The sequence below is a fragment of the Sander lucioperca genome, chromosome 21 (genome assembly GCF_008315115.2).
Source record: "Sander lucioperca isolate FBNREF2018 chromosome 21, SLUC_FBN_1.2, whole genome shotgun sequence".
NCBI lineage: Eukaryota > Metazoa > Chordata > Actinopteri > Perciformes > Percidae > Sander > Sander lucioperca.
The window spans coordinates 22,527,815-22,544,110 of record NC_050193.1 but is presented as its reverse complement, the minus strand read 5'-3'; the positions used below and the strand labels follow the sequence as shown (position 1 = coordinate 22,544,110).

At 42.0% G+C, this 16,296-nt stretch overlaps 1 protein-coding gene across 1 annotated transcript; it reads left to right on the top strand.

Annotated features, from left to right (window-relative positions):
* The first annotated feature begins 291 nt into the window (after positions 1–291).
* On the top strand, positions 292–15,928 carry LOC116063955 (forkhead box K2). Its single transcript, XM_031318992.2, has 9 exons — positions 292–809; positions 6,183–6,377; positions 9,051–9,204; positions 9,765–9,911; positions 10,086–10,279; positions 11,055–11,257; positions 11,968–12,213; positions 13,543–13,743; positions 14,343–15,928. Exons 1-9 carry the CDS (start codon positions 517–519, stop codon positions 14,540–14,542), a joined length of 1,833 nt encoding a protein of 610 aa, XP_031174852.1. The 5' UTR covers positions 292–516; the 3' UTR covers positions 14,543–15,928.
* The last annotated feature ends 368 nt before the right edge of the window (positions 15,929–16,296 follow it).

The following is a 16,296-nucleotide window of genomic DNA, read 5'->3' as shown; positions in this document are numbered from 1 at the left end:
TATCGATGCGTGATCATAGATTATCGATAATATTTCGTTGTAGTGATTATTGTGACTGATTGCACGTGTTCAAACCGGTTGCTCCACTCCTTTCCTGTGCGATGAATAATGAACACTCCGCATCTTACTTCTCACCAAGCAGCATACGCGCTTATTGCTACCCACCAACCGACCTTGAAAGTGTCCTCGGATTAATTCTTACGCTTGATTGGTCGCAGTCGCGGAGCTGCATCGGCTTCCTGGTTTCTCATTGGTGGAGCGCGCTGTCTGTAAAGTCATATCCGCCTCTTGCTCTGTTTGGTTGGATCTATCTGCTACCCTTTCTCTCGGCGGTGGGTCGGAGCCGCTGTCCCTGGCCTCGCATGTTCCCCTCTAAATTCCTGCTTTGAATTCGATGCCCCTCTTGTAGATTTGATCCGTTTACACGCCTCTGTAAGGCCACAGTCAGGCGTCCATACACCGGTGTTTTATTTGTCCCAGTAACGTTATTTGTCGTTTAAAGACTTTAACCCGAACATGGCTGTGGTGAGCGGATCGTCTGGGCCGGTTGCCCGGCTTGAGGGCCGTGAATTCGAATACATGATGAAAAAGCGCTCGGTGACCATCGGCCGGAACTCGTCTCAGGGCTCCGTGGACGTGAGTATGGGCCACTCCAGCTTCATCTCCCGGAGGCATCTGGAGATATTCACTGCCAGCGACGACGGCACCGGTAACGGGGATTTCTACCTGAGGTGTCTCGGTAAAAACGGGGTGTTTGTAGATGGAGTGTTCCTCAGACGGGGCGCCCCTCCTCTGCAGCTACCACGAATGTAAGTTTCCCCTCTCGGTGAACATGTGGATGCTAGCGCTAAAGCGCTAACAGTCAACAACATTGGGTTTATAGTGGCTGGCTAGCAGGGTTGAGAGGACCACGTGTTTTAGCATGTTAGCAAGAACTCCGCATCCTGTTCCCTATGCCATTTTCTTTGTTGACATTCTTGTTAGCAACAGTGTTAATTATCCGCCTACCTTCACTCCACATTCCCTCCTTTGGTTATCTTAGCGTTAGCTGCAGTCCACCGTGTCTGTATTGGAGCTACTTAGCCAAAATAACAAAGTTAGCTCATAGCTATGGTGACGCTATTATTGTTGATATTGACAAGGCAGTTTTTCTTTCACGTGGACGCTCTTATGTCAGAAATGTAAATATGGTGATATTGTAAACATTGTCCTTGTTGACATGCAAAAATGTTAGCTAGCAGGTAGCTGTAGCTTCTCTATAGTTGTGAATGGAGCTCCTCTCGACCCCTAAACGTAAACAAACCAGCCCGTCCCCGCCCTACCGGCTCACAACAGCAGAGCCTGCGGGACCTACTCTCAATTCAAATCAGCCGAAGTCATGCTAGCCGGTGTATTTCACTAATAATTTGCTAATATTAACCAATAAACAAGAATTTGACCCTCATAGTTCATTTTAAAATGAAACAAGACGTTTCTGTAATGGAGGTTGGTTGAGCTTTTAAGAAAAAGTTTTGTTGTGCAGGTTGTAGCCTGCACCTATGAACAGAAAACCAATCAACCTTTTTATAATCAATTTATCGTAATTTAAATTTAAATGGCAAACCTTATCTTGTCCCAACTTCTCAAACGTTAATATTTGCTGTGTTATACCATTGTAAACCAAATGTCTCTGTTGGTTGAAAAAGCAATTCGAAGTAGAGTGAAAACAATTATTCTATTAATTGTTTAGCTTACAGATAGGGAGTTTATCAACAATTTTGCTAATTCATTTCAGTCATTCATCAAACAAAAAAGTCAAACGTGATACTTTTCATTGTACATGGAGTATTTTTAGGGTTTCGGTCTTTTGGTTGTATAAAACAGGAAATTAGAAGATGTCAGTGTGGCCAGTGGGAAATGAAACATACAGTTCACTATTTTCTAAAACATTTAAATCAGAATTTAATTTATTGCCAGGTAAGTAACACTTTCAAGGAATTTGCCTTGGTGGTTGGTGCATACAAAGGAAATAAACAAAGAAAAGTGCTGCAACAGACAAGAACATAAATATGAGAGTAGAAATATTCCAAAAATAAATTATGTAAAATACACGATAACCTAGACTAAATATGTACAATATAACAGTTTAACAATCAGAAAATAAACTGTAATTGACACAGATTAATTAACAATGAAAATATGTCTTAGTCCCACATACAGAATTGAAACTATAAAACCAGAATGGGAAGATCATGTCTGGCGAAAAAATAAAACACCGTGTTTACATTTTGTCCAGAGGGATTTCTTTTGGGATTTTAGCATGCCAAAAAATGGTTGTAGTTTATTCACTGAAGTGACTTGTAATGTAAACAAACCTACCAGCCTCTGCCAACACTGACAATTCTTCCCACACTGCTCTCAGCTATTGTGCAATCACTCAATGTGAAAACACTTTTTTTTGTACTGCACAAAGAAAAAGCTTGTTGTGACTTGGTGCAATTTCTGCACCACTAAATTGTCCTTTTGCAAAAAAAATATTGTCTGCATCTGAACATGTTTTTGTTTAGAGGTTGATAATTAAATCAATTTCTGCATGGCTGTTAGCCACATCGTACATATACCAATGCATTTCATTAGTAGGCAGCACAAGGAAGGAGCAGCAGTGGTTTCAAGTTCTCGTATTGATCAGGCCGACTGCCATTAAAGATCTTTTAATCAGCAGCAGTCTTTACAACATGGTTTAATAAGTAAGACACCTAGCCCAGGCCCACATGGTTTACTGTAATCCTCAAACTGGAGAAGACACTTACACTGTCCACGATAAGACTGCTAAAGAAGCAGATTGACAGCATTGGAGAACTCGCAGAGCTGTGGCCCAGGGGACAAGTCGGTTGTATTCCAGGGATTCCTCTGTAGTGATGTAAACAGACTGAACAGAAAGGCACAGCCACCCCCTTTTCTCCCTCCCCTCCCTGTCCTCTCCCACACCCGCAAATCCTCTCCAAGTTGGTGCTCTTTCCTGTCTTGCTGTCTTCTTTTGTTTACATTCTCTTTTGCATTGTGGGTGGGGATGAAAAACAAGCTTTGTTTGTTGCCGTCCTTACAGCCTAGCAGCATAGCAACTGTGCGTGTGAGTTTTCGGAGTTCAGGCCTCATTGTTCATGCAGGAGAAAAATAGGGTAGTTAAAGAGACTTCAATGAATGCATGCTTTGAGGGGGATACTCAACGTGGACACAGTTTCTCATACCGTTGAGCCCCACTCACTTATAATTAAAAATGACTAATTATTATGCATGTAGTGCTGAAACTGTTTGTTAATCAAGCAATTAGATGATGGTAGGGCTACATAAGGATCCTATTTGCCTTGTATTGAAAGTTGGCATTGAATCCCTGGTCAGATCGGAGGCTTTTTTTAATTCGCTCATTGATCAGATATTTCCTAAATGAAGCTCTTTTGACTACAGTATGTCGGACTATTCCCTAGATATGTAAATATTTTGGCAACGACAACTTATAAAAAAAAAAAAAAAAAAGCATGGCATCAACATCTAATATGTTCAGTTATCAATACTCAGCCACATGGTCCAACAATTTTGTTGTTTTGGTTGTTCAAATGCAGAACATTGCTGGTCCACGCTTCTCAAAAGAGAGGTTTTATATCATAAATTCAATCTCTTTGGGTGTTGAGCTGTTGGTCGGACATTTATAGACTAAACATGTAATGATTAATTGGAGAAACAACCAACCTGTTCATGATCTGGGTGGGCTACCACGTCTGCTAAACAATGTCTGGTCAAAATGGACCAAACAGCTCAGGTGTGAAAGCATCCTAATATACTGTACACAGTCCTCATTATTCAATATTCCCTGATCAAAGTTATGGTGCTAATGGTTGACGGCTCATTAACAGCATGGTGAAATGTAGGACAAGAACATAAAGGAACCGGATTGTTTTTGATATTTTATTATTTATTGATATATTTAGATCTCAATGTCCCCACTCTGTCAGTTCTCCACAGCCGCTACGTATTGAGAAGTGCTCTGATGTTATTTAAGGATCTTCCATAACTTTGTCTGATCCACAGTGGAGTCTCTAGGCTTCCTGAAAGGGTGTTGAGAGGGAACATGCACAATGAAAATGGTCTCCCCTCACCAGTCTGGCTCCAGGAAGTGTTTGTCTCCTCCTGTGAGCGGCAAAGCTAATTTGAGATGTAGGTGTCAGGGATACAGTTCTCTCAGCAGATGCCAGCTCTGTGAGGACCTGGCGAAAAAAGTGCTGTGCCTGGCGCTCTTTAACTCGACAAAAACCAATGTGTGTCTGCTCCGTCTCCACGGTGTTGCGCCGCCTGAGCCGAACAGTGATTCAAAAGAGTAACTTCTATTCACTGTTGTCTGTGAATTTGAAGATTTTCCGTGACAGTTTCCCCGTCATCCATCATAAATAAAAGTATACCAACGATGGGTTTGTTTTAATCAAAGACAAAATATTTTAATTACAGAGAAAGAATCCGCCCCAAAGTGTGCTCAGTTTCTGTTGGCAGTGTCCCTGCATTCCTGAGTCCATTTTGTTGGTTGTTGTAGTTTTTTTTTGTTATTCCACTGCATAGCAAATGGAGAAGCAATGATAGAAATGTCTCACTCATTTAAAACAAGTAATTACCGTAAGTAAGATGTAATTCTATAAGCTAGAGCTGTCACCTTTTAAAAAAAAAAAAAAAAAAAAGAATGAGAACTGACTCATAATTCATTCAAATGAGTTTAAACACAGCTCATGTCGCCCAGTCCTGTACATTGTGCTGTAGAAATGCTGTGGTTTGGTTCCTTTGACAAGCTAATAAGTGACTTGTATAGGCAAAGAGATAATGGATGTTTGAGGCACATACCAATATCAATGTTTTAAGTTTTTCCAGCTTTCCAGTCTTATGTCTTGTTATTTATCAGCCAACGTATATGCCGATACTACATATCAGTGATTCACTTTATTGGCCTAACACTGACCTATTGACCCAGCTCCAAGATGCATTGTGGTTATGTTTCCGTTTGGCTTTTTTGAATGCACCTTTTATCCACGAGTTTTCCACCTAGGGTGTGGAATCCAAACAGATTCCACACATTACTTCTCAGATTGTTTGGTGTCGTGATTATCAGCACGGCTCGCTAGTTTCCTCAATTTTGCAATAATGATGAGAGCAACAATCATTTAGTTTACTGAGGGCAACAGGACATGCAGTAGATACGCCCTAGAGGCAGAGATACCACATTTTGTTGCAGGCAACGTCATTGGACCATATTTATATATATATATAATACAGCAACAAGGCATGTTGCATGTAAAGGAAAATGGAACAAGTCCTTACCCTATTTTCTGCAGTGTGCTGAAAGTCATTGTGGAAAATGTTCCAAGGATACTTGGTACAACAGAAGAGTAAAATGCGTTTCACAGTGGTTTGGGTCTTAAATAACAGCTTGAGCTTTAAGTATTGATTATTTTCATTATAAATTAATAGCTATCCAGTTATATTTGATGTATCATTTTGTCTACAACTGTCCGAAAATGGCAAAAAAGGACCATTGCCTAAAGTTATTCAATTTACAATGATATTAAACAAAAAATCATCACATTAAAGAGCTGGAAGTAGTGCATATTTACCACTTTATAATCGATAAATCACTGTAATAATTAAAATTATTGTCCATTTTCTGGAACAGACAAATTGACACATTTTTTTTAAGCACTAATGATCACAGAAGAGAAGTGCCCATTGCCAGTGGCTGCATGTTTTCTTATAGTTGACATGGTGCTGAGACCTGTGCATGTCTTTATATTTACCACTCGGCCTAATTTAGGCCTGTCCCCCAGTGAGGCCACCGCTCCCCCAGAACAGTCGCAGCAGAGCAGCTTCAGTCCTCTGCAGTGTAATATCACGGAGCTATCTGTGATAATCCTCTGGTTTTTGCTCCTTCCAACATCGATTTTCAGGCGGTGTAGTGAAGGGAGGAGCTTCATCGAGCCATTGCATCAGTATTTAAATGTAACTTATTTGTTGTAAAGTCGGCCAGAGAATCTACCACCGCTGGGGTTTATGTGTTGTTAGCGAGTGCCCAGTAATTTGATTTGCCTTTTTTAAAAATAAAAACAAAAATGCTTATTTCATAGACAGTTGCCTTTGCACTTGTTTGAAAAAACTGTTTTCTTTTGCAGGTGCACTTTCAGGTTCCCCAGCACAAACATCAAGATCACTTTCACAGCGCTGTCCAGTGGGAAGAAAGTGAAGCGCGAAGCTCCCGAGTCCCCAGTGAAACCAGTACAGCCCCACATCTCCCCCCTGACCATCAACATTCCAGACAACATCGCTCACCTAATGAGCCCCCTGCCATCGCCCACTGGCACCATTAGGTACTCACTTCTGCTGCAAATTAATATGCATTCACTGGCTTGAAGCAGGCCGGAGGTGACTTTTCCTTGTGTGTGTGCTACAGGGATTATATATCTCAACACGTTAGTATCTAAAAACTATCCTCACCAATGATGGTTCCTCATGCTGCAAAGTTTATATTTAAGATGTATTGGCATTTAGCATCCATTTACCCCTCTGGCTTTGGGCTAGTTTTGAAGATGAATACATCAATTGGATCAGGTTGGAGGTAGTTTTAGTTATTTCAACCTAAATTGTAAATTCCAGAAGAAAAGTAGCAACTTTTATCTAAACCACGATAAACCAGAGAACTGGGCTTCACTGGTCCGCAATATTGATATTGAGGTATTTGGTCAATAATATTGTGATATTTGATTTTCTCCATTATCGCCCAGCCCTAATTTGCGTTAACGCAATCATGCGTTTACTTTGACAGACCTACCATTAACCGAACCAAATATCAAAAGTAGTGCTGTATTACTTTAACTTTTGTGGAAAAAGGAAATGCTAAGTTAAGGACTTAGGATATTTCCATCAGTTCTTTTTAAACGTACAGTTTTTCTGAATCTGAGATCCCTCATCAGTACAGGACGGGAGGAAAACTCCCACAATGCCTCCAGCTGACCTTGGCGTGTCAGCGGACCTTCACATGGCCTCTAAAGGGTGATCAGCTTAGGCTTAGTTCAGCGGCTGCACAGCTCAGAGAGGGAGGCGCCTCCATCTCAGACTCTTAGATCCTCTCACCTCTGATCTCAGCCAGATGGCTCCAAAGCCACCAGGTTTTCTTCTAGGGCTGCACAATATATCGTTCTCTTTATCGTCATCGCGATGTCAACTGGCACAATAAACACTAGGGCTGGGACGATGTGCTTTTGTCCCAATTCGATTCTTTCAGGATGCATGGGTGCCGATTAGATTCGTATTGCGGATTTCATTCATTGCGAGTCTAGAAGTACTGCTATTCGATAGAATTAAGTATTCTTTTCCTTTTTTAACAACAAAAGTTGAATAATACACTTCTGGAGACATTTCTAAAAACAAATTGTTTTCTAAGAAGAATGCACATCACATGTCAGTCAGTCAGTCTGACATTTATTTAATTTGTAAAGAAGTACATAACGTGGATTTTCTGCTTTGGGTCTGTTTTGCCGGAAACGGATATGATCTAGTCGTAAAACATTTAGGTGAGAATTGATTCTAGGGAAAAGAATCGATTTTAAAAAGTAACCCAAAAAAAATTACGATACATGCGATTTTTGATATTCTTTCCCCCCACCCCTAATAAACACACCACGAAATGCTGCCACATATTGCAAGAGACCCTCCGAGTGTTTTGTTAGTTGAAAGAAAATATCAGTAGAAAACTGCACTTAAAAACAGATCTTCAACAGGGGGTCCTCAGAGTTACTGCAGGGGGGGCCTCCAAATTATTGTTAACTTTTGAAATTTGTTTCCATGAATGCAACATATTATTAGCAAATATAAATCCCCACTGATGATAGGCTTACTGGCCTATAGGTAAGCTAGTCACTAAGGCAGCCATCCACAGATACAGTTAATCCTAAGGATTCACTGTGCCACATGTATGTTTAACATTAAAAGATGATTTATAAAATCATGCCGACAATTATTATTTTAATAGCTTAGTATTCCATTCCTTAAAAAGGTATGTATAAAGGCTTAGGCTGCCCCACACGTTATTGTAGGTCCAGTTTAATATGCAATTTAATTTTATACATTGTAGTAGGGGGTCCCTGCTCGTCTCTCTTTCAGGTTAGGGGTCCTTGGCCTAAAAAAAACGTTGAAGACCCCTGCTTTAAAATATATAACTGTCATTTATTTTTAGTGGTGCCTTTTTAATATTCAATTCAATGCTCAATTTATTTAATAGAAGAATGTTAGGAATGATTTCCTTTCGTTTTAAATTCAACAGGCAATTTGTTGTATTTAAGCAGAATACTGAAAGCAGCAGTAAGGCAGATCTGAGTACACTTAAATATCTTTTTATTTATTTATTGCAAGTAATGTCATTATCGCAATATTCAACAACCTAATCGCATATTTTCCTCAAATGGTGCAGCCCTAGTTTCTTCTGTCATACAGGTCCCGTTTGAATGTTCTATGATAAAATGTGTTGGCAAATAAACAGTCTGCGTAATGAAAGAGGCAGCAGGTGTAGCACATCTGGAAATCCTGAGTGGCCGCTTCTTTGTTTGTTTGTTTGGTTTACCAACAACGAGTCCCCTGAGTACTGAAATAGACATTTAATATGGAAATCCTCCCTTACATTAAGTCTCTCTTCATCCCCCGGTTATTCAAGTCTATTACATGAATAAATAGACCTGATTTAAGATTTGAATGTGTTGTTGCTTTAGGCCTGAAAGTGGCTCCTAAAGTGACTGCAGTATTTCCAGACAGTCTGGGAGGTAGGGCCATTTTCATAGACGTCGGCCAAAAGCGTGTCACTGCAGCACAGACTGCGGATAAGTGAGCCAGGCAACCTATCGCGCCCCTTTCTGAGAAATGCCAGGCTAGTTATGTTTTAGGTGTAAGCACCTAATCCAAACCTATTGTTTATGTGTTGATGTAGTGTAAATGATGTTTACATTACGTTTCCTGGCAGCTGACAGTCATGTTGTCGTCTTCTCCTGCAGTGCTGCTAACTCGTGCCCCTCCAGCCCGCGGGGCGCCGGCTCTTCAGGCTACAGGATGGGCGGGCGCATGGTCAGCTCTGCAGAGCTGCAGCTCATGAATGACAACTCCCAGCCCGAGAACGACAAAGACGCCTCTGGAGGCGACAGTCCCAAGGTGAGAGCAGGGCTAAAGTCCAGGTGCCCTGTTAGGGAAAGATTTTCTTCAAAACTGGCCCTTAGTTTGTGATTTTGTTCAGCATTTCATTACTTATTTTACTGCCCCTGTATCACGGCCCTCTAAAACACACCCACAGGGCACTGAGTTCTTTCCAGAAAATCCCACCCAAACTGGTTTATAATGTGTGTTAAATATTGCTGTTGGAAGTATATTGAAAGATAGTTGGAAAATACCCCTTTTTCTACTTGTAAATATCATTAAAATCCAACTCCCACACACTAATATATGCTACATTTTGTCATTCCTTTTAGTAAAACCTTAATGCCTGAAGGTTGTCTGACTAAAGCATAACACAATGGATAGTTTTCTGTTTTTATATCCTCTAAAGCATGTTTTTTTTTTTAATCTCCACAGATGCTCTTACATTTTATGTAAAAAAAAAAAATAAAAATAAAAATCCAATATGACATGAAAACTATGGCTCTGGCATAGTTCTGGCAGTTTGAATCCGTGTCAATTGACAGCTTGAAAGATGACGTTTCTCCTCTGCTCCACAGGATGACTCAAAACCTCCGTACTCCTATGCACAGCTGATAGTCCAGGCCATAACACTGGCTCCGGACAAGCAGCTCACACTAAATGGCATCTACAATCACATCACAAAGAACTACCCCTACTACAGGACTGCAGACAAGGGCTGGCAGGTGAGTTCTGGCCTCACGTTCGGCTGTCAGAGCGCACTTTGACTGTCAGCATGATGGTACAAAGATAGCAGACGTGCTGAAGAGTCCCTGCACCAAAACGGTCACAAAAATAACCATTAAAACATCAATAATACATTCACAACACCCTAACCACTCGTCTCTCCTATGTCGCAGAACTCGATCCGTCACAACCTGTCGTTGAACCGTTATTTCATCAAAGTGGCGCGGTCGCAGGAGGAGCCAGGCAAGGGCTCGTTCTGGAGGATAGACCCGTCCTCGGAGGGCAAGCTCATCGAGCAGGCCTTCAGGAAACGAAGGCCCCGGGGCGTCCCCTGCTTTCGGACCCCACACGGACCCCTCTCCTCAAGGTCTGCTTCCATCCCACCGTCACACACTGCTGCTTTGAGTCACACAGAGTCATTCAAATTAACACCGTTCACCGCAGCCTCCCAGATTGTCTTGTGTTTATTTTTGCATGAATGAGCTCACACGCTCTCTAGATTTCAACAGCCTGCCAACTATAGAGTTAATTAGCACATTTTGTTGCATGTTTTACCGACATGACTGTTCATGTATTCCTTAATGGTTGTATAATTTTGGTCGTTAGCAGCGCTTGCAGTCATTTATATTTCTCATAAATATAAGAGCGCCACATGTGCATTGGTTGCATTTATGTCGGCAATGTTTTGACCCTACTGGGGGATCTGTAGGGCCGAAACATCATCATAAAATGAGAATGGGCAAGAAACTGAAGATAAAACATGCTCAAGATACATAGTTTAAAAGAAACATATTTACATTAAGCATTAGTTGAGACATTTAAACATGTAAAAAAAAAAAAAAAAAAAAAGGCCTAATATGACAACATTGTACAAGATTCAAGACTTCATTCAAAACAAGTTCCTTGAAAAACCAAAAAAGGAACCACAAACTCATCCCAATAACAAATATTGCTCTAATTTCTTGCAGTGGATGACATGTTTCTTCATTATGTTTGACTGCAAAACACGTTATTTTTGACTCTCAGCTCTCAAGTCATTGATGTTCACTCAGTCATGGACACAATTATTTTCAGTATTTAATCAACTTGAATACCAATATTGCCATTGGTGAGTTAACCTGACTCGTCTGTCCGGCCCTCAGGAGTGCCCCGGCGTCTCCCAATCACTCGGGGGTTCTCTCCGCTCACTCCAGTGGCGTCCAGACCCCCGACAGCCTTTCACGAGAGGGCTCCCCGGTTCCCCTGGAGCTGGAGACCTCCTCGGCTCCTGCCCCGGCGTCCACCACGGTGGTCCAGCCCAAACTGGCAGTCATCCAGGAAGCACGCTTTGCACAAAACACACCAGGTATGACACCCTCTCTCTTTGTGTTCAGTGTTTTTGTAGATTTCAGTCTAGCTGCTTCAAGCCTCTGTGGCTCTTGAACCTGGCTTCTGTCCCAAGTCCCTGCCACAACATGCTCTTTTTTTAAAATCTCATAGTCAAGTTGATTCTAGTCAGCTTTTCTTTAAGGGGCACACCCATTTGAGGTTATCAGCTCGGTTTGGAAGTTAGTTTTTAAAAGTATTAAGATAAGATTCACCTTTTTTAATGGTCTCAATTAAAAAGTCACAAATGGAAGATGTATACATCAGGAATCTCATCAGTAGATTTCCCTGTCGTTAAAATTTTATTGCCACTCGCATTATTTGTAGGAACACTTTATCATGTTCAGTTAAAACCATTACAGGCCTTGTTAAACTGTCTGGTTCGTGGCCAGTTTCTGAACAGCAGTGCTCCACATGAGCAGCCTAATTTGATATTGTTGACTTTGAGAAAGGCCTCAACCATTTCATTACCTGGCATGAATGGAAATCCAGATAGATCCTGCTGTTATTTCAACACGCTGTTGCAAATGCCGAATGTCTTTGCACAACCTGAATGCCCGAGAAAATGTCCGTATATTTCACATTTGTCATGTTTTTATTATCAACAAAATAATAATAATGAATAAACCTGCAGGATTCCTAACGTTGTATGTTCTTTATATATAAATATCCCTGTGTGCTCTGTTTCAGGCTCGCCTGTTAACAACCAGCCGGTACTCATAGCAGTCCAGCGTCAGTTACCTCAAACTATGAAGCCAGTGACCTACACCATGGCCTCCCCAGTGAGCACCAGCACCTCCCAGCCTGCTGTCCAGACTGTCCACGTCCTGCAGCAGATCCCGGCTGGGTCCCTCAGCTCGGCCGCCGTCATCGCCCAGCCAGCCACCATCATCAAGAGCGAGCCGCAGGAGAACGGAGAGCGCACAGGGCTCAAAGGTGAGACGAGGGAGCATGGTGGGAAAAATCTTATTAGGGGTGCAACGGATTACAAAACTCGCGGTTTCTGATCGGGTCACGGTTTTGAGTCACGGATCGGATACATTTTCGGATCAGCACAAAAAAAGGTGTGGGGTTATTATTTTAAATGCTTTCCATTTATTACTTGAACTGTCAGAAAGCGCAACAAGCTGGGGAGCAGAGCGGGGAGCGGAGTCACCCAGGAACTGCGTGTTCCTTGGGAGTGTTTTTAATCCAAACCACGATCTTTTTCCTAAACTTAACTTGTCGTTTTGGTTTTTAAACTGAACTGTCAGGGCGACCTCTAGCTCACCCATAAAGAGCGTGCGCCCCATGTAGGTTGAGTCCTTTGCAGCAGCCCGGTTTCGAATCCGACCTGTGGCCCTTTGCTGCGTGGCATCCTCCATCTCTCTCCCACCTTTCCTGTCTATCCACTGTCACTATCAAATGACGGGAAAAGCCACAAAAAAGTCATCTTTAAACTGAACTGTCGTCGCCTCCATAACGCTCACTTTTTGTAGCCTAAACTTAACCATAATGTCTGCCGAAACAACCGGCAGCTCGCGGTGACCTATACCCGGCTCAAAGCCCCCTATTCTCGGGTAACTCAACTGCCGCTGATACGACGGAGCTGTAGCCGGCGTCACGGCTTTTCGAGTTCTTCCGCTCCTCCAGTAGCCATGACCGTCTCTATCAACTGATGTTGTATGTTCACGTGAACATACAACTTGATTTTAACATGCCCCGTTCACGTGAACAGACAGTCTTTTCATGGCAACCCTGCATAGATATTTATCAGCCTTCTTTATGTAAAATGTATTTACACTATTATTATGGCTAAACTTTGCAATGAATCCACGGTTCACATGTATTTGGAATCTTAAGTGTTGATCCGTATGGACCATGGATCAACTTTGGTCCGTTACACCACTAGCTGTTATCCACCATCAAGGGTATCAAAACCTTTTGATTACCGTCCAAAATGTGTACCACTGTAAATTGGCATTGAATGCTTGACCAGTTCTTGGTCTGGTACTGGCAAAGTATTGTTTTGGTATCGAGGCTCGGATATTTTATTGGTGCCAATATCAAAACGTTTGAGTCGACACCCAGCCACGCTGGCATCAGTAGCGTTCAGAATTATTAGTTATTGCAGTTTTAGTTTATTGTCGTCAATTTTGAACTGATCAGACCATGGCTGGTTTCATTACCCTCAATTTATCATCATATTGTTGTGTAGTAGGTCTAACGGTCCTTTTTTTCCCCCCCACTGAAGTCATTGTTGAAATGTTTGTGTCCTCCTCTCAGTCAAAGTGGAGACGGTTCCCACCATCACCTCTATAGGCGGCTCCAGTCGCATCATCCAGACCTCCCAGTCTGGCACCGCCCTGCAGACTGTTACCATAGTGCAGCAGGCGCCCATGGGTCAGCACCAGCTGCCTATAAAGGCCATCACACAGAACGGCACTCACAGCATCACCACTGCCATCCATGGACCTGCCAGCTCAGGTGAGAAGCACAGGAACGGTCGTTGTTTTAATGTTTTAAGTCAAACAATAATGGACCAAAAGTGGAACAACGTGGCGGTTGTCACATTTCAAATATTAATGATGTTCACTGTCATCAACATTTGTTGTTATGCATTACACCGGAATAACTCTTCGCGTTTGCAAAACTGCAATAACCATGTTTTTAATTACAATGATTAAATTTAGGGCTGCAGCTAAAAATTACTTTTATAATGGATTAATTTGCTGATTTTCTCGATCAGAAAATGGTAATCATCACCATTTCCCAAAGCCCAAGGTGATGTCTTCAGATTGCTTGTTTTGTCCTACCATCACTCAAAAATTCGAAGAAATTCAATTTACAATCATAGAAGATGAAGAAAAGCAGCAAATCTTCACGTTTGAGAAGCTGGAAACAGAGGTTGTTTTGTAGTTATTGCATGCAAATGTATTTGAAATGATATTCAAAATTGTTGCAGATGAACTAATTGATTAAAAGATGAACTCGTTTCGCTTCCCTCGTTACTAGCCCAAATGATTCAAGTGAAGCACAAGATCTCTGTTAACCCGTCTATCCCCCCCCCCCATATGTCTCTCCAGCTGTGGCGAGCCCCCTCCACCTGCTGGCAGCCCACGCCTCGGCCTCGGCCTCCCTCCCCACCAAGCGACAGAACGGGGACCAGGCGGCCAGCGAACAGCCAGACGCCAAGCGCATCAAATCAGAGGAGGCGGCGGCGTCGATCCCGGTCACCGCGGCGGACTCGGACTCGTCGGCAGCTAACGACCCGGGCCTCAACTAGTCTGTACAACCACACACCACACAACACCCCCCCCCCCACCACCACCACCACCACCTTCTCCTCCCCCCACGGTTTCTCCCTCTCTCTCATCCTCCCCGTCGTTTCTTTTGTTTCTCCTCCTTCCTACCACTGACTCCTGAGGTGCCAAACGGAGAGGATTCTTTTTCATTTTTTCAGTTTGGATTTATCAGTTCTAGAACAACACAAGAAAAAAATAAAATAATGTCCACCCCTTTAAAGACTGGAATGTGGGTTGAGAACAAAATAAAGCAATGGGACAAAGATGAACTTGAAGGTGTCCCCTGTGAGCCACTAAAACAGGAGAGTGACTAAAAAAACAAGACCACAGGAAGCCTTAACAACAATTAACCCTTAAGAGCTGACCGTTTACGGGGAGAGGCGCTGCTCGCCAACCTTTCTGTCGCATCTACCTCAGCAGATGGGGAAACTCTGGCAGCCGCCGCACCCCGGACCTGTCGGGACGGCTCTGGACGATGTGACCAACCGGGAGACGAGTACGTCGAGCATTCAATGGTTAAATATAAACAAAATCAAGAAATAAAAACAACGGTCAACGCATTCAGAAAAGGGATCAACTCGAGCCAATATTCCTGAAACTCTGGCAGCTAGCCTCTCACAATACTGACCTTCCTTTATCGCAGCTGTACGTAGATATGCAGTATTTTGTTGTTCAAATGTGGAGCATAGGATTCTTTCTTTTTTTTTTTTTTTTTTTTTTATGTATTTTCACTTATCTAGATAAGTAATAATTTAATTAAAAGGAAGCGTACAAAATAATGAGGTCGATGACATTTCGGTAACTAAGTTAGAATTCTCACCTTTTTTTTTTTTTAATGTGGACTTCCTTTTCTGTTCGGTGAAACAGTGTAATGGTTTTTCGTAATATTTGTTTCTCTTCCCCTCGTTCTGACATATCCGTATGAAATTTGCTTAGTTATACCTACATATTTTAATACTTGCACAGATAACCGATATAAGCATATGAAATCTCCATGTGTAGTTCCAGATGTTGACCTTGCATGTATCCGACAACACAGGAGTTGTCAACTGTAAATTGAACAGAGGGTAAAAATAGACCTGCTTTGTCCAAACCAGACCTGCACTTGATTAAATATTTGTGTTTTCATTTCCCTTCTTCTTCTTTTTTCTTTCCCTCCCTCCCACTCTTCTTCTTCTTCTTCTTCTTCTTCTTCTTCTTCTTCTTCTTCTTCTTCTTCTTCTTCTTCTTCTTCTTCTTCTTCTCCTCCTCCTCGTCCCTCCCGGCTTTGTTGACGTTGTGGTGTTGGCAGACCTCCCCTTTGCTTGATTATTTTACTCTGTTCTGGCAACCTGGCGAGTCTGTTTTCTGATTGTACACGTTCCAAACAATAGCAAAAGAAGAAAAAAAATCAATGTTTGTTCTGCTTCAGTGGAGAAATGCTTTTTTTTAAATAAATTAATTTAAAGCCCTTTTCTGTATCTGTACATTTTGCTTCAGTATCAAACTGTCATTAGTGTAAACACTGGTTGTAGTTTCACCCTTCTCCACAGGGGGGCAGTATAGGAGCCTGATAGAGGCTCTCGGAAGGTTAGAAAAGCAGCAGATAAACTTTGCCCTTTAACACAAGATGGCTTCATCTTAACACACGAGTGGATTTTTTTTTTCAGGTAGTAGGAGATAGATCATCATTACACATTCATTTCACATAGTCCAAACATTTCATCCATCTGTTTTCATACAAACAAATGTTTTT

Bases quoted from the DNA above. Each gene is read 5' to 3' on its own strand.
- LOC116063955 (XM_031318992.2), top strand. From the start codon at position 517: ATGGCTGTGGTGAGCGGATCGTCTGGGCCGGTTGCCCGGCTTGAGGGC. The intron at 9,205-9,764 runs GTGAGAGCAGGG...TCTGCTCCACAG, and splicing joins CTGGAGGCGACAGTCCCAAG to GATGACTCAAAACCTCCGTA. The intron at 10,280-11,054 runs GTCTGCTTCCAT...TCCGGCCCTCAG, and splicing joins CACGGACCCCTCTCCTCAAG to GAGTGCCCCGGCGTCTCCCA.